The sequence below is a fragment of the Episyrphus balteatus genome, chromosome 2, assembly GCF_945859705.1.
Source record: "Episyrphus balteatus chromosome 2, idEpiBalt1.1, whole genome shotgun sequence".
In the NCBI taxonomy this organism is placed as follows: domain Eukaryota; kingdom Metazoa; phylum Arthropoda; class Insecta; order Diptera; family Syrphidae; genus Episyrphus; species Episyrphus balteatus.
In genome coordinates, this window is record NC_079135.1 from 8,645,672 (window position 1) to 8,668,406 (window position 22,735).

Here is a 22,735-nt window from a genome sequence, read left to right on the forward strand (position 1 = left end):
ACATAAGAAGTTTTAAAGAAGCGTGTCATTTATTTTTTATTTTTACTTTTTATTTATTTATTTTTTTTTTTTTTTTGTTTTTCTGAATATTTTTAGAAAGAAACTCAAAAAAATTTATTCACCCACTTTTTTTTATTGAAAATTAGACCATTTTACTTATTTTATTTTGCTCGCTTATTATAATTTCAGCTGATTTTCAAAATCCAATCCGTTGATAGATATGTAGCTTACCTTTATTTCTGAACCTAAAAAAATCTTCAATAACCTGAAAAGTAAAAAAAGCCATTTCTGGTAAAAAGAAACTTCCCCATTGAGCGACCAGATCAAAAGAGCATTTAGAAAAATAAATAAGAAAAAAACGAAAATTTAATTTTTTTAATAATTTAGTTGTTTTTTATTGAATTTTTTGATTTTTTTTTTGTATTATTTTGATATTTTTTTTGTAACATATACTATTTTTTGGCAGTGTTTTCATCTCTTTTTTTTGACAAATAACTTTGTTTTATTTTTGTTCAATAATAATAATTGTTTTTTGCATCAGCGACAGTTGTTATTGTTGTTGAGATACTTTTTTTGCAACGAAAAAAAAGGGATAGTAATAATTTTTCTTTACATTGATGATTATACATGTTTTTGTTTGCTTTTATTTTATTTTTTTTTTTTTTTTTCAGAACAAAAATTATATTGGTATTCTGAGTGGACATTTATGTATATTCTTTGTATTTATTTTCTTGTTACTGAGTCTAATTTTGTTTTTATTTTTACATTTATATATAAATTTATATATTTTTTTTCTTTGGTTTTATTTATTTTTTATTATAATAATAATTCTTCATTTTTCCTATTTCACTTTTCTTTTTTACATTTACAAAAACAAAAAACAAACAAAAATAATATGAAACGGAAGATATTCGTTGTATTTTTTTTTTTCTCTTTCTATCTTCAAATTGAATGTTTATGTATGTATACAATTATTATTTTTTTCTTTTTTTCTTTTTTAATTAACAAAACAAAATATATATAAAATATTAATAATAATAATAATAAAAAAAAATAATAACAAATAAATAATGTTAATAATAATAATAATACTCTTTTGTGTTGTGTGTTTGTTTCTCTTTTTTTAATTTCATTAAGCCTTTTTTATTATTCAAGAGTCTGAGTTTTGAGTTGTTTTGAGTCAGTTGTTGTTGTTGGTTTTTGTTTAAAAAACAAGAGAAAAAAATATATATGTAGTAGGATATTTGGCGGCTTTTGTATTTAATATAAATTAATTTGTATTAATTTTAATTTTTTTTTTATAATTTATCAACAACCTTAAACTTATTAGATATTTTTTTCTTTATAATGATATTTTTTTTTTATTTATTTCACTAATTTATATTTTTTTGTTTTGTTTGCTTTAATTATAATAATATTGAATTGTCGACTAGTTTTAAGTTATTTTTAATATTTTTTTTTGTTTTGTTTCTTTTATTTAGCTTGCTTGCGAAGAATTAAGGATTTAATAGTTTTTTTTTTTTTTTTGTTTTTCTTGTCTATTTTTTTTTTTAATAAATTCAAGAAAAATATTTCATCTTTTACTTTTGGATTTTACTCAAAATAAAAAGAGAGTAAGAGTGACTTTGTAAACTGCAGTAAACTAAAAGTCTACACAGAAAAAATCACCACACTGCGGTTTTATATGTGTTTTTATTTTTTTTTTTAATTTTTATCTTCTTTTGTGTGATTTTGCGCATTCGAAAAAGAAGAGACGAAGAGAGAAGTAATTAAACTATTTCTTTATTTTACACACCTTTTCTTTAATTTCATTTTCATTGAATGTTTATTTACACAAATATTTTCTATATTTATTTTTTGGATTTGAGTTTTTTTTTTTTTACTAACTTACATTTTCATATTTCTTTATACAAATCAGTCTTTGGTAATATCACAACAGTTTGTTTCACGTTTTGGGATCAATTTCATAAATTAATTTTATTATTAATTGAGAATAATAATATATTTACTTAAAATTAATGAAAAAAAATAATAATAAATATATAACATATTTAAATAAAATTAAAAAAAAATAATAATAAACAATTAAATATATTTTTATATATTTTTTTAAATTTAATATAGGAAAAAAATATTACTATAGTAGATTTTTTGCGAGTGTTTTTTTTTTATCTTTGTTAATATTGTTTTAAAGATTGAGAGATAGAGAAATAAATTAGAAAAAACTTAAAAAAAATGGGACTTCAGGATTTAAACATAAAAATAATTTAATTATACAAAAGAAAAAAATAAAGTTAGAAATTAATATTAATTTTTTTTTTTAAATATTATTTTTGTTTAATATTTATTTATTTTTTACGAAACACCCAAATCATGAAGCAAATGTTGTTTCATTACTTCACCCTCTTCTTCGAGTATTTGCGCAGTCACTGTATTTATTAGATTGAATACAATCGCAAATATTGTAAATGCAGTATAAACACCTAACGCTAACCACCACATAAGATTCTCATGGGTTTTATGTTCGAAATTTTTTAATACTAATAAACCTATTGTTAGACCAGCTAATGCTCCAGTTATATGTGCAATATATGATACAGCTGGCGCTGTATTTGGCTCATTTACATATTGGGAATAGAGTGCATAGCCCAAGTCACATGATACTGTAATGAAAAAAAAAGAAAAAAAATAATAATTAGTTAAGGTTGCATATGAAAAAAATGTTTAAAATTTATACAAAAAAAAAGAAGAGGAATTAGTTTCACGGATTGCTTCCCAATGTATCACAAAATAGTCCGATAAGTACTACAAAAATTTAAAGTAAGTACCACAATTTTAAACAATATATTTGAATGGAAAAAAAGTCTTCAAACAACAAAGATATTCGTAAAAGAAACGAATTTAATTGAATTTAAAAGTAGTGGCCCTAGAGCTCAGCCTTGTGGTACACCATTTATATAGGTTTAGAATTACGTGAGCAAAGTTCTGAAGCATTAATTTTTTGCTTAATTGAAAGGTTTCAAGAAATTTATGAAAAAAACTTCAAATTCCCCTCCCCTTGCCCCCTCAACTAATCCCTCTTCAAAAATGTTAACTTTTTTTAATTTTCGATAAATTTTTGTAAAGAAACTTACCAAATATAAGCACCGATGCCAACTTCGACACAGCATATCTCATTTCGCCAAAATTTAATAATAAATTCGCTAAATGCGCCGCCAATAACGCATAAACTCCACCACTAGCACCAACTAGATACACCTCCGAATCAACAACACTCGTCCCCAGCGAACCAGCAAACACTCCAGCCAAGTAAATGCATGCAATTCGAGCCGAACCATGCACCGTTTCCAATGGCAGTCCGAACAACATTTGCACCACAACATTAAAGCCCAAATGAAACCAATTCGCATGCAACACCATGTAAGATACAAAACGCCATATCTCTTGACGACGATCCGGCCGATAGATTAGTACCGAATCTGATGAAATGGGACTATTTAATTCCGGTTGGAAATCAACTGTCATGTAGTCATAGAGAAAGACACCAATCTGTAATGAAAATAAAAAAAAGGAATAAAAACATTAATAATTTATAAATAAATATAAATCTCTCATGAGAGAAAAAAAAGGAGGAGGAGGAGGAAGAAGACTTTAATAAATCTTTTTTTAAATGCCAAGACATACACAAGGGTGTGTTCACATCAGCACAAAAATGTCTGCTAAATGTCTCCCCAATGTCTTCTTCTTTCTGATGATGGACAAAAACAGGGGGCAAAGATGAAAGGAAATCCAAAAAAGACCAAAGAGGGTATAAAGCCCGCACCACAATGATGAGTTGCAGCACAAGTAGAGTAAAGTTGTGGGTAGATAACTCACTCGCATGTTCATTTTGCAATTCCCATCTTCATTGTTCCCTTTTTTTGAAAACAAAAAGGAAGAAATAAAAAGACCAAGAACAAGAGCCTTGTGAGTCTTCGACAAGCCCTTAGGTGCCCAAAACGAAGCAAATTTAATCAATCTAATGCGGAAAATTCACCCCTCTTCCCCTTTCCCCCGCATAAGTTTTTCAGTAAAAAGCAATTTTGTGTCTCACTCCCATATAAATTGATTGGAAATAAAACAATGGATGTGGATGTTGAGGTGGGGGTTTATTATGTCTCCAGAGGTCTTTACTTTGTGTGTCTCTCTGCAAGCCAGCCTTCCAGCCTTTTTTCCTATTAATAGCTTTGTTTTTGCTCCATCTTCTTCGTTGGTATAAAAATAAAACACGCATTCTAACTGAAATAAAAATAGGGGTTGATGTCTACACACACACACATAAGGAAGGCCTGACAAACTCTAGCACATCCCAAACAAATTCCACAAGCCCCCTTTCTATCCCACTTCTCTCTCCAAAAACAAGAAGTTGAAAGTTTTCAAATTGTTTTTGTGCTGTGGTTTTGTTTTCCAAGCCATAAGTGTGAGACTTTATCGATGCCAGACAGATTCTTCAACTAACTATACGAGTATAGGGGTTGTTGGTGTGTGGTTACTATCCAAGTAAAATAGGGTTTTTCTGGTTAAAATATAACCGACAAGAAGGGGGGTTGAATAGATTGATAGTTTATTGCCCTTTCTTCATAAAACTTTTATTGTAATGAATGACTTGGCGTCTTATGTGTGTGTTGGGAAGAATAAAAAAATTGTTATTTGTCTGTGCTGTGACGACATAAAGTCTCTACCCGACTTGGGGGTGGAATATAAACAAGCTGGGTAGGCAACAGCAGAAAACTAATATTGCTTGAAGATATTATATTTTGTCCAAAAAGATACACAGAAACAGAATTTTCTTTTGTAACATAAATGTGTGTCACATTAATTCAGTCAACTAAGCAATCATTCATTAAATTGAATATAATAGGACCAATTAGGAAGCCCTGTGGTATTAGTATACTTGAGTTTAATTCATTAAAATACGATTGAAATTCACAAACAAAATTGGTTTTTGGGGGGCAAATAACCACAGAATGGATGTATTTCTTTGATCAATCTTTGAGGGTTTAATGAGGGGGGAGACTTGAAATGGTGACTGTCTATGTTGAGTTATAAACGTGATTTGTGATAGTTAAAAACGAATGCAAACAATGTAAAAATGTGGTTAAAAAAGGAATTTTAATTAAACTAAAAAGTATAGGCCCTAAGAGCCAGCCTTGTGGTACCCCTTCTAACTTCTAAAATACCCATTTTGAATGAAATTTTCGAATGTCATTGGCATTTAAAAGTGTTTTAAATAAAATATATTATGACTCACCTCAAGTAACGATATCATTATCACAAATAATGGCGGCGGACAGCACCTATCATAATCTGCATGATATTTTTTCTCCTCTTCCGTACTATAAGTAATTGCATTTTCCACATATGTACTATCATCTGATGGTATATCAATAACTGTTGATTGATGATATTGATGTTGATGTTGTGATTGTTGTTGTTGATCGTCTTCTTCGTCTTGATCTTGTTCTAGTGGTCTAGTGGTTGATTCTTGTTGAACCATACTTGGTAACATTTAAAATTTGTTTGTTTTCTGTTTTGTTTGTAGTTTTTTTTTTTTGCAGGTGAAGATATATTCACTCTGCAATTTTTCTTCTTTGACAAATATTCGTCGATATCATCGAAATTTTAAATTAAGATTGATGAACAAAAAGGAAGTCTGTCTTCTTCACTTCGCCCCAACATTGATTTTCTTTTTGTCGTTGCAAAGAAAATTTAAATTATTTGTAAAATTTCAAAAATCCTGTCAATTTTCTTTTTTCTCCTTTTTTTTTGGTTTAAATTCTGCCAGACGCCAATAAAGAGTACACTCCTTTTTTAGCAGCTACTACAATTTAGAGTGTCGCGGATGTCGCTGTCGAGTAATTAGACATCGATGTTTGCTTTGAGATCTGAACACACACAGAACGCACACAGCCAAAATAGACAGACAGACAGATTTCTGCAATGAAAAGAAAAAAAAAAGAAAAATTCCAAAATTAGAAAATGCAGTCCAAGGTTAATTTCAACAGAAAATCGAAAATTTTATTTTTTTTTATATAAAATATGTTCTTGGTTCTTGGCAACAGAAAAAATGGTAAAAATAGACAAGAAAACACAAGGAACAAAAAAATACGCCACTTAAATGGCAGACACTCCAAGGTATACCTTCTTCTTCTTTTCATTTTTCTTTACCTACCACACAGCACAACCAGAATTTATTTACACAGAGCAGAAGAGAAAATGTCATCCAAGTTGGCAGTGAAAAAAAAGGAGGCAAAAAAAACAAGGATAAATGTAAAAAAAAAAAGAAAAAAAAAATAGAATGCAACAAAATTTTCTTCGCCTTGACGCCACCATTCATCATGAGAATGAATGAAATAAACTTGGTGTCGTTTTTTTTTCGTTTCTTTCTTCTTTTCTTCTTCTGATGGTTATTTTTGCTTGTTTGGCAGTGGCAGCCTCATTATGTACCCTTTTTTGAACACCCTCTCCAACCCCCTGAATCCTCCCCAATTTGCCACTATGCCCTAAGGTGTTTTTTACACTTTTCACAAAATTTTCCAAAGCCAAAAAAAAAAATGTATAGAAAGGACACGATGAAGAAAAGAAAAATTGCCGCAGAATTTTCCTTCTTTCTTTTATTTTTCCTTTTTTTGGTTTATTTCGTTTTGGTCTCGGGACTTTTGCCAACCCGCCAGAGAGTCTCCAACAGCACTCCTTACACAGTTAGTTTGAAAAATCTACGTTAATATCCTTTTTGGACAAACTATCGTAGTTATGTGTGAATGTGGATAAAGGAAGTGGAATGTATTCAACCCCCACACACACATTCGTTTACACAACTGCAAATATTCTCCCCTCATTTTTTGTGTGGAGGAAAACTATTTTCATGTCTAGACCTTGGCTATGCGCGATAGCATGTTTTTCTTTGATTTCTGTTTTTATATCCATTTTATTATTCACCCTCCCCATTTCAGTTTTTTTTTTTTTCCTTTCAACCCTTTTTTATACAGGGTGTCCCAAAAGTAATGGATCAAACGAAATATGCTGATAGGCCAACTTAAGGGCTTTCAGAATTTGGTAACTTGTTCATCCCAAATCCTTACGGTTTTCGATTTAATGCATTTTTTGTGAAATTTCGAAAAATGCCGACTTTGCATCAGTATTTTGCTTCCTCCGCTCATAATTGATTTTTGTTTTTTACAACTCTTCCACTAAAACGTTGCCTAATAATAGGAAATAATTAATTAATCAAAATATTTTTTATTTCATACGCCATTTTGCTGCAAATTAATTAACAGTTTCATGTTTTATAAAAACTCAATTTCTTACTTTTATTTCAGAGCAGCGTCCCGAAAAAAAATTGCATGGTGTGATACTGGTTTATTATTTTAAAAACTTGCCGTGTTATTGCAGTTTCCAAAAATGTATAAAAATTTCCAAAGTTGAAATTAGAACGAAAGATATTACAATTTAAATGCAACAAAACAGGGCTTTTCAGAGAAAAATAACAAAGAAAAATAAACACATTTTCTCGACTGTATTTTGTTTATTTCTTTTTGAATAAAAGTCTCGACTTTTGTTTGTTATTTTTCTCTGAAAAACCCTGTTTTGTTGCATTTAAATTGTAATATCTTTCGTTCTAATTTCAACTTTGGAAATTTTTATACATTTTTGGAAACTGCAATAACACGGCAAGTTTTTAAAATAATAAACCAGTATCACACCATGCAATTTTTTTTCGGGACGCTGCTCTGAAATAAAAGTAAGAAATTGAGTTTTTATAAAACATGAAACTGTTAATTAATTTGCAGCAAAATGGCGTATGAAATAAAAAATATTTTGATTAATTAATTATTTCCTATTATTAGGCAACGTTTTAGTGGAAGAATTGTAAAAAAACAAAAATCAATTATGAGCGGAGGAAGCAAAATACTGATGCAAAGTCGGCATTTTTCGAAATTTCACAAAAAATGCATTAAATCGAAAACCGTAAATATTTGGGATGAACAAGTTACCAAATTCTGAAAGCCCTTAAGTTGGCCTATCAGCATATTTCGTTTGATCCATTACTTTTGGGACACCCTGTATAAATAAACTTTGTCGTGGTTTTTATATATTCTCCTTTTTTTTTTGGCAAAACAGGAAACGGGCAAGGATACACACCTTAGCTCGAAAAGTGCAAAAAAACTGCTTAAAGGGTGGAATGTGAAGTTTGCAATTTAAATAATAAAAAAAAAGGATCCGTCAGATACACAAACATATGGCCAAGGTAGAAAAGATAGGTATAATCTAGATACACATCATCATCAATTAACCTGCTAGGTATAGTCGTCGACAACAGGACTACGACGACGATGAAGGAGCAACACAAAAACAGACAAAAAAAAAAAGAAGAAGAAGGAGCAAACAAATAAACAAATGAGGAACGAAAAAAGGAGTGAGCTTTGTTGGTGGCATAAGTCGTCGTCCATGGTGATCTATGTTCGACTTGATGATGGCGGGGCAATAATGATTAAGTTTCTCGAGTGGCACACACCCACAAAAATGCCAACGGCAGCAGTAGCTATAGCAAATAAAAAATTGGTTATAAAAAAAAAATTATCGAAAACAGATTGACCATAAGGGATGGTGGTTATAAACAGAAAATCATGAAAAAAAAGGACACAATATTAGACACAGACAGACGGTTCGTCATCAGCCCTTCATTTTCATGTTTTGTTTTTTTTTTTTAGGGTTAAACGTCATCGTCCGCCGTCGGTCGTGCTTCCAAGTAGGTGGTTTTTCTGTGTATACAACCATCATAATATGCATCGTTCGTGTGGGCTTTAATACACCTGTGTGTATATAATATTTTTTAAGGGTAGCAAATGAGTTTTTGATGTGTGTGCTTTATGCACACGAAAGAGAGGGTAAATACTTGGTAATACTTGACAGGTGCACTTTTTTTAAGGATTTTTTTTATTTTTTCGTTCAACTTGACTCTTTTAGACAAACATGCTAACCACCATTGCGACAAGCTGACGTTTGGGGGGTTGTTGAAAAAAGAAAATAATTTTTTGATAAGCTAAATGGACTTGTTTTTAATGGGGAAGCCAAAATGAGAAGAGACATGCAATCCAAGTTTATAAACATTTCAAGGATTACCAAGAAATACAAACAAAAAAATAAAAGTCTTCAAGTCCTCAGGTCTTTAAGGTTTTATTGAATTTTTCTTAAATCAATAAATTATTATTTTTAATGTCCTAGAACTCAGAAATTCGTTCAACATGATATATTTCGATATCTTGAAATTTTTAACCTTACATTCCACATCTTCTATTTCAAATAAATATGACTTGATTGGCTAATGCCGAGCTTTGTTCTGGTTCTTTAGCATTTTTCCTATCGTTTCCATACAAAAAAATTGCCAAAATGGTTCAAATATGGCCGAAAAATGTTGTGGAACGTATTCAATTTTCATTCGAATAAAAATGATAAATATCTGGCCTTTAAGAAGAAGCAATCTGTTACCTCAAACGGTTCAATAGCCCTCTTAAAGTAAACGACCCCAAACAAAATTGCATTTGAATGAACTTTGATATCGAAGCGCCAGTCCTTGAAAATACATATAAAAAAAAAAAAACAATAACAAAAATAAGAACTCTAAATCTGCCAGACTTGTGTCACATCCCATTTAGCACGCGGTATTAATAAATCCCTCCAAGTGTCAATCGTTTTCGTTGGTTGTGAAATAAATATAAATTTCCTTCCAATTCACCCAAATTGTTTATTTATTTTTGTTGTTATTTTTGTTCGTTTTGTCGATTTTTTTTGTTTGTGTGTGGATTCTCATTCTCCCCAAAAATAGTTGACACTTTTTTTTTTCATTTTCATTTCTTCCCTGTGTTATCCTCTTGATTTTTATATCGACTTGACTGTCTGTCTGTTTGTCTGGTTTTATGTCTACCCTGAGTGGAGTGTTTTTTTTTTTTTACTTTATTGTTATTATATTACACGACCGCAGGGGGAGACGGAGAAGACACAAAATGAAGGAACCCATCATCGTTTTGGTATTAAAAATGTGTAAAAGATCAAGGAGATGACTGAGAGCGAAAAAAAGACACAAAAAATTCATAAACAAAAATTGTCTGCCTCAAAATAATATACATTTTGCATTTTTATTTTTTTTTCGTCTGCAATTTTAGTCTCTCGGAGACACATGAATAAATGAAAATAAAAACAAAAAAAAAATTATATTACAAAATAAATTTAAAAAAAAATCTATTTTTGATTTTTTCTAAATTTATTTTTAAATTTAAGACAAAATAAAATAAATTGTATCAAAAAAATAAATAAAATGTTATACTTTATGTTTATTTTTTTTTTTTTTTGTTTCTTCGTTGAATGTGATACATTACTCACTTTTATATTCCCTAAACGAGGACAAGCAATTGGCTTTGACAGAAGAAAAAAAAAACGAAGAGGGACAAAAAAAACGAAGACTAATATTGAAATTAACCGTCGAAACATCTGTTACCAATGTCATTTTCAGTTACAAATACAAAAAAAACTTCACGAAAAGACCATCAAAGCAGAAAGACGAAGAAAAAAAGAAGTCCAAGACGATGAAGACGAAAGAAAAAAAACTTTATCATTCGATCAGAAAAAAAAAATCTTTTATACTCTGGCTCACAATGATAAGGGTAGATTCAATAGCAAAAAAAAGAAGCTTTGACAGTTTTGTTATATGTATGTTGTTGGGGGTTTAAAAGGGGGGCCAGTACACTTACATCATTCCAAACAAGATATGTCGCAGGAATTGTTGTTAAAAAAAAAAAATAAAAACTGACATTAGCATAAATCATTTTTGCGCTAAAGCCCTTTAGCATAATCGATGAATGGGTGGCACATAGCACAGGCAGTCTTGTTAGATGCTTAAATAATTATTAAAAGCTAACACATGTGCCAAAGGCGCAATGTACTTATTCGAACTCGAACTTGTAACAAGAAAAAAATAAGGAGAAGAATGAAATGAAACCTACTTGGCGCCACAGCTGGCAATGGAATTTATACATATTTTTAAATTCGTTTTACATTTCTTCGCTGAGGGAGCCAATAAAATACAAAAAAAAATTGATTTAAAAGAAAAAAAAAAATGTAAATAAGCAAGGATTTTCGCAGTGAGTTATCCTCTTGATAGTTGTACCAATTTTTTTTTACACAAATTCAGTTAGGATTTTAATCTTCTTGTAAAATTGATATATTCATTGAAAAAGTTCACAGGAAATCAATAAATTTACAATTCACAGCCTCTTATTTGAAAAAGAATCAATTAAATTGATAAATTCTACACTATTTTGTGTTTTTTTCTTACGTTCCACAGTAAAAATTAATGATAATTCACTGTGATTTTGTGATACCATGTTAATCAAATACGTACTCTTTTTTTAAGCCTTTGAATGAAAATAAAAAATGAATACGTTCCACAATAAATTTCACGTTATATATTTCATTTCATTTTGTGGAAATAAAGTGGATTATAACAGTTGTTCTGTGTACAAACTTTCTGTTTCGAAATAAAACTTTTGAAGGTTTATTTGAATGCAAAAAATTCCCACATTTCATTTTCGTTCGCATTTTTCATGAAATTAATGTCTCATTCACATTAAAAGGGACCCCATTTAAAAATATTTTTGACAGACTTTAGCAATTAAAAAAAACCAAACATCGCTAGTCAATTTGTTTAAGAAGTTATACCGTGACAAAGTTACATGGTTTTCATTTTTTTTTTGCTAATTCTTCGAGTTATTAAAAAAAAACAAATAATAATAAATTATACAAGTAGACGAAAATGAAAAATCATTGTTTCACACATAAAATTATTTCGTTATTTCTTCTTAAAAGTCTTCATAATGCGTGCGTGAATGCTTTCTCACGGAATTTGCTTTCGCTATTATAATACATTTTTATTGTCTACTGCTTCCAAGTTATAAACTATTTTTACTCTTTTTCTTTTTTTTTTTTTTGTGATCATAAATATGAGCAATGTTAAGGCTGTCTTCTTTCTTTTTAAATTGCATCTTATTATTCTGAACTCTAGACTTTTAGGAGCCATCATAACCAACAGCAAACAAAAAATGAAATGAAGAAGAAAAAAATAAAAAGAGGAAACTCTTCACGCTTTTCTTTCTTTAGTAGATGAAAGCCTAAAAGCAGAACAAGCACATGACGAAACAACACAAAAAAATATAAAAAAAAAAAAAACGAAACTAAGATAGAAACTTTGTACAAGTCGGTGGTACTATATACAACAATTCGTTGCGGGTCAGTAATTACAAGTTTTTTTTTATATATCTTCATGAGCTTCTTTGCACTAGCTTGCTGCTGCTTGCTATATGACGACGTGATAGATAATGCAACTACACAGAGAGAAGGTTATTTCTATTTTTTTTTTTCTTGCTGCTTTGCAAAGAGATTTGAATAGGAACAGAAAAAAATTAAATGAGCGCATTCATCCAATGCGAATTTTAGAGCGAACAAATCAAAAACTTGACGCTTTCTTCTTTTTTTTTGTATAGAAAGAATATGTAGGTAATGTTTTCTAGCCTATATTGTTAGTTCCGATTATGACAACAAAATTGGTATTGGTTTTCTTCAACAAAAAAATATGTTTTACATTTTTTTTCGATTTAAACACTAAGATCAATTTTTATAATTGCAAATTATTACCGTTTTGAAGTGCATAAAATTTCCTACAATTTGAAACTAAGAGCGTCTCCGTGAGCTCAATCCTTTTAACGATATTGCTTCCCAAACATTGTCAATTTTCAAAAAAAAAAAATTTGATTTCGATTAAAATAGGTATAGACAAACTTTGGTTATCAATATTTTCAAAACTATCCAACTCACAAAAACGATCTTAGTTTCAAATTGTAGGAAATTTTATTCACTACAAAATCATTTACAATATTATTCAAAACCAAAGAATTTGGTGGAAAATGATGACAATTTATCCTCATTAAAAATTGTTGCACAAAACAGGTGTATCCTCTAGCATCATCTTTAAATGATTCTTTTTCCCAGGTGCTATAAAAATGCATAATAATTTCTATTGAAAACCAAAAAAAAAATGAAAAAAATAAGAAGAAAATTCCTCAACGTTAGTGAAAATTATTTTAAATACATTTTCCCCGAAGGCATTGACAAATTTTCTTTCTTTCTTTTCTTTTTCTCTTGCAGTTTTCATGGTGGTTCCTACCTACAACTTTCATTGTCATCATTTTAAATATTCTTTTGTTGAGAAAAAAAAAAATAATAATAAAATTTCATCCTTTCGTTTTCGTTATGTACATTTTGCATAAAAAATTACAAAAAATTAAAAAAAAAGGAAGAAAAAGATGTATATGAAAAACTCGCGCTCTTCATATACACAAATTGCCATTGATTGAGTTAACTGTTAATTTAATAAAGTTATCCCCACGATGACGATGATGATGATGAAGATATACAGACACACAGCGAGATAGATTTAATCATACAACATTTTTCCTCTTTTGTTTTTTTTTTATATTTTTTTTTTTTTTATTTTGTTGGTGATTATTAGACATAAAGTCGGAGTGTGTATTATGACGATATGATGATAAAGTGGCTGTGTGCAACGCATTTGGCTCATCATGCACACCCCATTAGAAGTCTACTCATGTTACGGATGAATGGATAAGGTAGTAGTTAGAATTTCATATGGAAACGAAAGACGAAAGAATGAAAAAAAAAAAGGAAGTTAAAAAAAAAAACAGCTCAAAAGGTGGCAAGATACATTTAGGTAGTAGTCAAGCAGGTAGATATATCTACAATTACAAAACCTACTTGCCACAAAACAGACAGTGCCTTTTGACTGAATGGAATAATGTACTATATGGAATGATGGACTGAAGTTGGGGGAATTGAAAAGCGGAAATTCACACGGAAATAAAAAAAACGGAACAACTATAAAGAACACATATATATTTTTTTTTATAAGAGAATTAAAGAAGAAAATAGAAAAAACAAAATAGAAACGCAAAAATGAGGAAGAAGGGCTCGTGCAGGTGAAAAGAAAAAATATATCAAGACCTCCAACAATGTTGCAACACCAATTCACCGCCCAAGGTGTGTCATATACTCGTCTTTTCTTTATACCAGCATAAAAATATGGAAACATAATTATAAGTTTGTTGGTAACGCATAGTAACTGTGTATATACAAGCCAGCGACCTAAACAAAAAAAAAAAACAAACATTTTTCATTCAAATTTTGTGTAGGGGTTGAGGTTGTCCCAAATCAAGTTGAATGAAAAGCGTGGGCTCTCAAGAAGATGCCTTATTTGTAACTTTTTTTTTGTTCCTCTTCCTCTTTTTTCTTGTCAAAAGAATGAAGAAAAAAAATACTTTCCATAGAATAGAGGAGAGATCACACCATGATCTGTTATTTTTAAATTTCTGATGTAATAATAAAGAAAAAAAATTTAAAAAATATCCGCAAAAAAAAAGAATCTAAATTGGTTCTCATACCCAGAGTTTATTTTATTTTTCTTAATCATTCTCACATACTCTCAACATAAATTGCATTTTTTCATAACAAGATCTCATTATGTTTTGTGTGCGGCTGCGAGGCGATCTCAAGTGCAATTTTGTATGTGATAAAGTCTAAGAGATACCGACTTGACTACATGAAGACTTGACTAGAGGACGACCTCTAGTTGTTAGATCAAGTGGAACGTTAGAATCATTATTTTCAAGGTGAGATACTTTTTTCTTCTTCTAATTTTTCCTGCAAAACTGTAAAAATAAAAACGGCTTATCTCTTTCTCTTGGATGATTATCATGATTAAATTGACATTGGCATCCAATAAAAAAATCGTATTGCAAGTATAAATTGATATAGGTAATCGATAAACGGTTCCGAATGCGATTAGTTGTTTGATCTTTTTTGATGGGAATTAGATTAATTTAGAAGATGAAATGTGACTCAGGAGAGTGTGTGTATTTTTGTATACTTTTACCCCAAAAACATATACAAAAAAATGATCTTAAATTTTAGAAGAATTAATTAGAACTTGCTAGTTTAGGTTTATACAAATCCGGCTCGAAGGACCAAAAACTAACTTTTGATTTATAGAATCACTAAACTACAACAAGATGGGTTAGTTGCAGTATAAGGGTGTACAAAGGTTAGGTTGCGAAAGTACTCAAGACCGTCTTTTTATAGTTTTCAAAATATAAGTAGTGTTTCTAAGGCAAATAAAAAATAAGAAGGCGTTAAGATTAAAAATTCATAAAAAATTGAAAAAAAAAAATAAGAAATTTCGAAAAAATTAAAAATGTTTGATTTGTAATATCTTCTAAAATATTTTATTCACAGAAACGTTTTTTACATCAAATTAAAGGATTGACTTCAGAACTGACATACATTGTTTTTATCTAAAACTTGTTGATAACGGTTAAAATTATCAAAAACTAAAAAACAAGTTTCTTATTGAGATTTTTGTTAAGGTTTTCCTTTTTACAACCAAATAATTTCAAACTTTAGGACAAGATTTTCATAAGTGCAAAGTTTAACAGTTTGAAGTAAATAAAATTTCGTACAATATAAGCTCAATCTGGTCTATGTGAGATCAATATTTGACCAGATATTGCTTTTCAAATATTTTTAATTTTTATCAAACCAGGGAAAACACTCTTAGCGAGTTTCCCTTAGGCCCTTAAATGACCATTCAAACACAGAAGTGGCAATTATCCAATCAAAAGGTTTTAAAAGAAATTTTGAACAAAAAAAAAATATGGTCTAAAAAAACAAACTTTGTTCAAGAATATTTTCAAAACTATTGAACTTACAGAAACGATCTTAGTTTCAAATTTCAGGGAATTTTATTGCCTTTAAAATTTTTTAACAAATTTATTCAAATAGACCGGCTAGTTGGGCTATTTTTTCTAAATTCTAGGAGACCACAAATAAACCAATTTTGCACCAATGACTTACGAGACTTGAAGATACGTTAGTACCTACATAGGTTTTGAGTCACATGGCTGATATACCTCTGGCCTACCTTACCTACGTCATTGAACAAAATTTATGTTTATATTCGTGGTGGGCCACCCCTTGGGACTTTCCAAACAAAACATACATCAACGACGATAAATAATAAAAATTCTTTAAACTCGCACCACCATAAAAATTACAAACAAACAAAAAATTTGCCTAGAAACCACACACAACACACAAATTTCATTCCTATAACAATCCTATACAAAAAAAAAGAATTTATGTGTAAAGTTCCCCACTAGGTCACCCTTTGTTTCTACATCATCGCACTCGCGGTGAGCGGCTGATAATAAAAACAACAACAACAAAAGTCGCCATGCGACACCGAATTTGTTGTGCCAACATAATTGCACACACACCAAACTTTTTTTTCGTTTTCTTATAAAAATACACCTCAACTCGAAAACCAACAACAACACCTGCTCAAAAAAAAGAGAACCAGCCGTCTGCCAGTAATTTTCTGTGTCTTATATTTTTGTATGTCTGTCTTCCAATTCCCGTTGTCAGTTGGTTGCATATTATCATTAATAAAAATATATGCACCAAACACAAGTCAAGTTGTAGTCATAGTCACTAAACATCTTCAAACAAACCAACAAAAAAAAAATAAGGGGAAGGATAAAAAAGAGAGAGAGCAAGAAGTCGACTCACCTTTTTGCAATAAAAAAAATTATGTTATAACTGCACAAATCAATTCATTGACAGTTTCATTTTCCGAATTACGACAAATTATCGTAGTTTTTGTAGTAATTTGTTGCTAAGAGAGAGAATCCGTTTGAATTTTTTTGTTAATCGCACAAAATTTTGCACTCTTCTTGAGAAGAAAAAAATGATAAACACGAAATTTTTTTTTGAGGGCCAACAGCGAAGAGAGTAATCCCAAAAATATTTTTCTTGTCACTTCTTGGTTTTTTCTTTGATTTTTCAATATTTTCTTCACTTTTTCTTGCACTTTTCTTTCAAAATTCTGATCGAATTTTCTTTGCAAAATTTTCCACTTTTCTTTTTCGTTTTATAAAAAAAAGCCACAAAATATAGATTTTCTAGCGAGAGATATTGGAATGAGAATTTTTTTCTTTTATCAATAAATTTTTGTGTTTTTATTGAAATATCCTTTTTTTTTTTGGTCGAGAGAATTATAATAATAATTTGAGAGAAAAAAAACACGGTTTTGGTTGGGAATAATTTTTGTATAATATCCTTGCTCTGCAACGAACCGTTCGCAACTGAATGAGACTTGCTATCGAACGAATAGTTTTATAGAAAACACCTCCTCCGGCAGGCGATTCTTTTGCTTCTGGCACTGGCAGACACTCGCACTCTGACAGGCGGCTAGCAGCAGAGCAGAAGAAAAAAGGCAGACAGTCGTCGTCATCGCCGTTCGTTTTGTGTTCACCGTTTTGTCTGCATTTTTCGTTGACGTTCGATTGAGGTTGGTTTTTTGGTTGTATCAAACAAATTTATGCCATCGGCAAAATTTTCTTATCTTTTTTTTCTTAGTAAGTTGGCGTTGGATTTCAAAGAGAATGCGCAATGAAATTGAATTTTGTTGGTTAAAAATGTTCGAAAGCGTTTGATGACTCTCTTTACAACTCAAGTTTTCTCTTTTTCTCATAAAATAATTTATGCTTATCGACCATTAGAAACAAAAAATTGATATAACTTTGACTTGACTTGAATATGATTATGAGTCATTCTTAAAATTTTCATTAAATTTTGTTTTTATTATTATTTTTTATTTCATTCACCTTGTTTGAGTTCGAGAGCAATGTGTCCATTCAACAACGACATCGAGCATTCGATTTTTTTTTTTTGCCTTGAAGGTTTTTGTTGTTTTTTTTTTATTATTATTATTTGTGTATGATTTGAGTTGGTGAACATTGTGTTGACCCATGTTTGACTGGTGTTTTTTTTTTGTAATTGTGAGGGCGGGTTATTGTAAAGGGATGAGTAAACATCTGTTTTGAGAAAGAGGGTAGGTAAAAAAAACAATGATGAATGGAAAATGCATAGAGGAAGGAATACCTTCCTCTATGGGAAAATGTGTGATGAAAATTTATATTCCCTTTCCCATTATCTTAATTAAGAGATTTTTTTAGAGCTCTTTAAAAGTGAGTGGTGCAAAATTCAAATTTAAATTTGCATAATTTGAACTGACTCTCTTTGGATGATTTCATTTTTTTGTAATTTTTAAGTGATTTTATGAAATAGATATGTATTTGGAGGAGGTGGTGAAATTTAAAACACTTAGCAGGTAACTCAAGTTAATACTTATTTGTGTTTTTATTTTCATGTTGCAGTAAAAATAGAAACCTGCAGTTGAAAAATCCTCCTCCAAAATAAAGGTTATGAAGAATTCTAATTTCTAATTAACAAGAAAACCGTACCTACCTATTTACCTTCAAAAAATAAAATTTCGATTTTTGAACACGAAAATGGCATTTAAATTATTTATTTACCTATAAAGCGTTTTGCAGATAGGAGCAAACAACAAATTGTTGGGTTGTGATTGGAATTTACTTACATTATGGATTTAATTTTTATTTGATTAAGTAGGCAAGTAGTAAGAAACCTACGAATATTGCAAATATTGTCACTTTCGTAAGTTTTGACAAGTTTACATACAAGAAATTTGTAATTCAGTGTAATTTTAGTGCTTGGAGAAAGAAGATGTTAAATTTTCAAACATATTCGACATATGTATACGAAATTTTAGCAGCTTCAAGCCATTATTTGAAATTTGACAGGTCAAACTGTCTCTAACCACCTCAAAAAAAAACACTCGTATGTATGCATGAAGTATTTCTTAATAATTTACTGTAATAAGTCGGCTTAGAACGATTTTAGATTTTTCGGTATAAAACTTAAATTCAAAAAACCCAAAATGGGCAAAATGGCCTACTTAGTACTCGGGTAAAATGGCATACTTACTTTCACATGCCATTTTATACTTACTTTCACATTTTCATTTGTTGATAGTGAAAATGGTTGCTAAACATAAACGATCTACCAGAGAGCAAACCCTGGACTGAGGAAAGTCTTTGATTTCGTCCAAAATCTGAAAAAAAGCATCCAAAATTCGAAGTTCCAAAAACTACAGTAAGGAGACGAGAAGCCAACGTGTACAGGGTTTTGAATAACTCGCAGATAGATTTGGGGGGATTAAGCACCACTTGTTTCAAGAAAATGGAAAAGGAGCCCTTTGACTCGATTTTTCATTCAAAATCACTTATGTTTGGACAGTGTGCCATTTTACCCGGGTAAATTTGATCAGTGAAATTTGTAGACGTCTTGAAAATTAAAAAATTTAAATACTTTTTGGAATTTGTTTAACTCGCAAAGCAAACAAATGTGAGAGTAATTAAACTTTGAAAAGTATATAGCATTTAAGTTTGAATGTTACTTTTTTCGAGATATGGGACATTTTCCTTAGGGGGGCATTTTAGGCCACCTTCCCCTACATATATATTGATTTTGAATATAAAATATGATGCTCTATAATTTTCCCTGAGATTGAAGACATAAATTTTGAATATCCGACCAATAGAACTCTTAATATAAGCTTTTTAACCCAACACTATCGAGGCTTTTTTTTTTAAAGTGATTCAAACTATACCAAAATATTGAACAAAAAACTCAAAAAAAAAAACTCTAAAGTGCGGCTTTAAAAATGTTATATTTTGGTCTCTATTTTTCCGATATTCAAAATTAGGGTCTTCAGGCTCAGGAAAAATTATATAATATCAGCATTTTGCATTTAAAATACACTTTTAAGCTGTAATATTGAGAAAATCCATAAAAAGTGTTGAATGCAAAAATGCATTTTATCAATTTGTTAGGCACGTCACAGGGAAAAAACTTTTGCAAAATACTTTTGTGTAAATTTGCCCATTCTCCTTTCTTTATCATTTTTGCTCCCTAAGCCATCAGGGTTTTCCTTTCAGATTTTCGGAAAATGCTCAAATTATACCTAAATATTTAATAGTTTGTCCTTCGAATTTTTTTTATAATAAAATTATTAATTTTTCACGTCTATATCTACGCTTTATTTTTTTTTTTTTTTTAATAAATGATTTATTTTATGTATTATTACGATTCATTGTAATAACGATCATCTCAGGACATTTGAGTTAAAATTTAAAATCTGAACGTTTTCTTAAAAATTGTTGCTTAATAACATAGCTTTTGAGGATAAAATGGTCAAAAACTTCATACCCTCTTCTTAATAACTGAACATCAACAGAAATATCTTCCTTACCTTAAAATTCAAATATTGAAAATTTCTCATGTATTGAATAAGTAAAATTTGAAAAAAACAATTCAAGAAGTTTCTCATATACACTGCCGCTCATCTGAATAGGTTCACATTTTAGTTCATCTTACTTTTAGCCTGTCTTGGTATTTAATGCAATGGCACATCTTTTTTATATAAGTAACGAGAGAACATCTTTATGCGCTTAGTTTAGGAGAAAAAAAATTGTCTTGGGGCCTACCGTTCTTCTCACACGGTAGCTAGACCAAATCTAGTCAAAAAATCAAGCATATTTTTTGGCTCATCTGAATAGGTTCAAAAGCAAAAAATGTTAATAAATGATGAGTTGCATGGGTCTGTTTGACTCAAAATTGTGTCTGTAAATAAATCTGATTGTGTATAACCTGTAAGGATGAAAACGGGTCGTGAAAAAATCTTTAGGCGCGGAAAAAATGGGGAAAATAAAAGAAGTCTTTGAATCAGCCCGAAACCAACAATGCATTGGGACAAAAACAAACGCAAGTTAAAATTTAGTAAGCAGTTATTTGCGCAATATCCAAGGGTATAGAAACAACATTAAAAGTCGATGCAACTCAGTCACAACATGGGCCGATAGATGTGCAACGATCACAACAGCATGACTTCGGTCTAAAAACTAAGCTGAAAACCGGTATAAAATGCAGTTTAACGACAACAAAACGGGTTGTTAGAAGTGGTAAACATTTGAGAAGAACAAATCTTCGCAAAAATTACCACTTTATAAACCACGGAAAGAAACTCGCCGACAATAGTAAAAAAAAAAATGTGTTACAAATTGCAGATCGAAAATTTTGTAGAAGGAAATAGCTTTGCACTTAATGACACTGCCTTCACAGTTATCTAAACACATTAAAATAATGCTTCTCTCTACGAAGGTCATAAAAATAGGAATTTACCCCTCAGCGCCGGTTGCAAATTCGACTTTCACGACATATTTTTTTTTTTTTTTTATTGTAGGCGAGTTTCTTTTCGTGGTTTGTAAAGTGGTAATTTTTGCGAAGTATTGTTCTTCTTAAATGTTTCCCACTTCTGACAACCCGTTTTGCCGTCGTTAAACTGCATTTTATACCGGTTTTCGGCTTAATTTTTAGCGCAAAGTCATGCTGTTGTGATCATTGCACATCTATCGGCCCATGTTGTGACTGAGTTGCATCGACTTTTAATGTTGTTTCTATACCCTTGGATATTGCGCAAATAACTGCTTACTAAATTTTAACTTGCGTTTGTTTTTGTCCCAATGCATCGTTGGTTTCGGGCTGATTCAAAGACTTCTTTTATTTTCCCCATTTTTTCCGCGCCTAAAGATTTTTTCACGACCCGTTTTCATCCTTACAGGTTATACACAATCAGATTTATTTACAGACACAATTTTGAGTCAAACAGACCCATGCAACTCATCATTTATTAACATTTTTTGCTTTTGAACCTATTCAGATGAGCCAAAAAATATGCTTGATTTTTTGACTAGATTTGGTCTAGCTACCGTGTGAGAAGAACGGTAGGCCCCAAGACAATTTTTTTTCTCCTAAACTAAGCGCATAAAGATGTTCTCTCGTTACATATATAAAAAAGATGTGCCATTGCATTAAATACCAAGACAGGCTAAAAGTAAGATGAACTAAAATGTGAACCTATTCAGATGAGCGGCAGTGTAGGTAATTTTGAGCTTGAAGTGAACACTCATTGGTCGTAATGAAGAAAAACAACATACCTAAACCTAGAAACAAGTAACCGTCCCGTCCTACATACCTATTATAGGTATGCATATTGTTTATGACGGTCTAGAAAAGTACAAATTTTTAAGATCGTTTTTAAAGAATTTTTCACTCAGAGTGTTGAGTTTTCATAAAATGTTTAAAACAAAATGTGTGAACCAATTTTACTCATATTGGATAACTCGAAATTTGATATAAATGAAACTTTTTAAAAAAGTTATCTTAAAAGTAAGACCCAAAAAAAGCTAAAGTTTCTTTTTTTCCATAATTGACTTTCTATTGATCAGAATATTGAAAAACGTTAAAAACTGTTGCAATTTTGCGAGCATACCTAATAGACAATATATGTGCCCATGATTATGAAAGTGGACTAAGTCACTTTTTGCATTGTTTAAAGAAAAACGTACATAATAATTGTCCTATAACGATTTAGTTATATTTCTTTTATGAAATCACTAGAGGAGCAATAAAGAAGTTTATTTACTGTAATTTTGCTTTTAAATAAACCCTACCCCTTAAAAAATAATTATTTTAAGGCTAGATTTGAGGCCATTTTTAGTAGTGACTTAGTCCACTTTCATAATTAAGGGCACATATCTCAATTTTACTCAAAAGAAACACGATTTGGAGCTTTTATTAACCTGACGGGCTT

At 30.2% G+C, this 22,735-nt stretch overlaps 1 protein-coding gene across 1 annotated transcript; it reads right to left on the reverse strand.

Moving 5' to 3' along the window:
* Nucleotides 1-630: 630 nt before the first annotated feature.
* On the reverse strand, nucleotides 631-17,419 carry LOC129910296 (protein rhomboid). Its single transcript, XM_055987627.1, has 4 exons — nucleotides 16,729-17,419; nucleotides 5,291-5,974; nucleotides 3,135-3,549; nucleotides 631-2,663 (listed from the first exon to the last, which is right to left on the reverse strand). The coding sequence occupies exons 2-4, from the start codon at nucleotides 5,546-5,548 to the stop codon at nucleotides 2,356-2,358; spliced, it is 981 nt and encodes a 326-aa protein (XP_055843602.1). The 5' UTR covers nucleotides 5,549-5,974; nucleotides 16,729-17,419; the 3' UTR covers nucleotides 631-2,355.
* Between the last annotated feature and the right edge of the window lie 5,316 nt (nucleotides 17,420-22,735).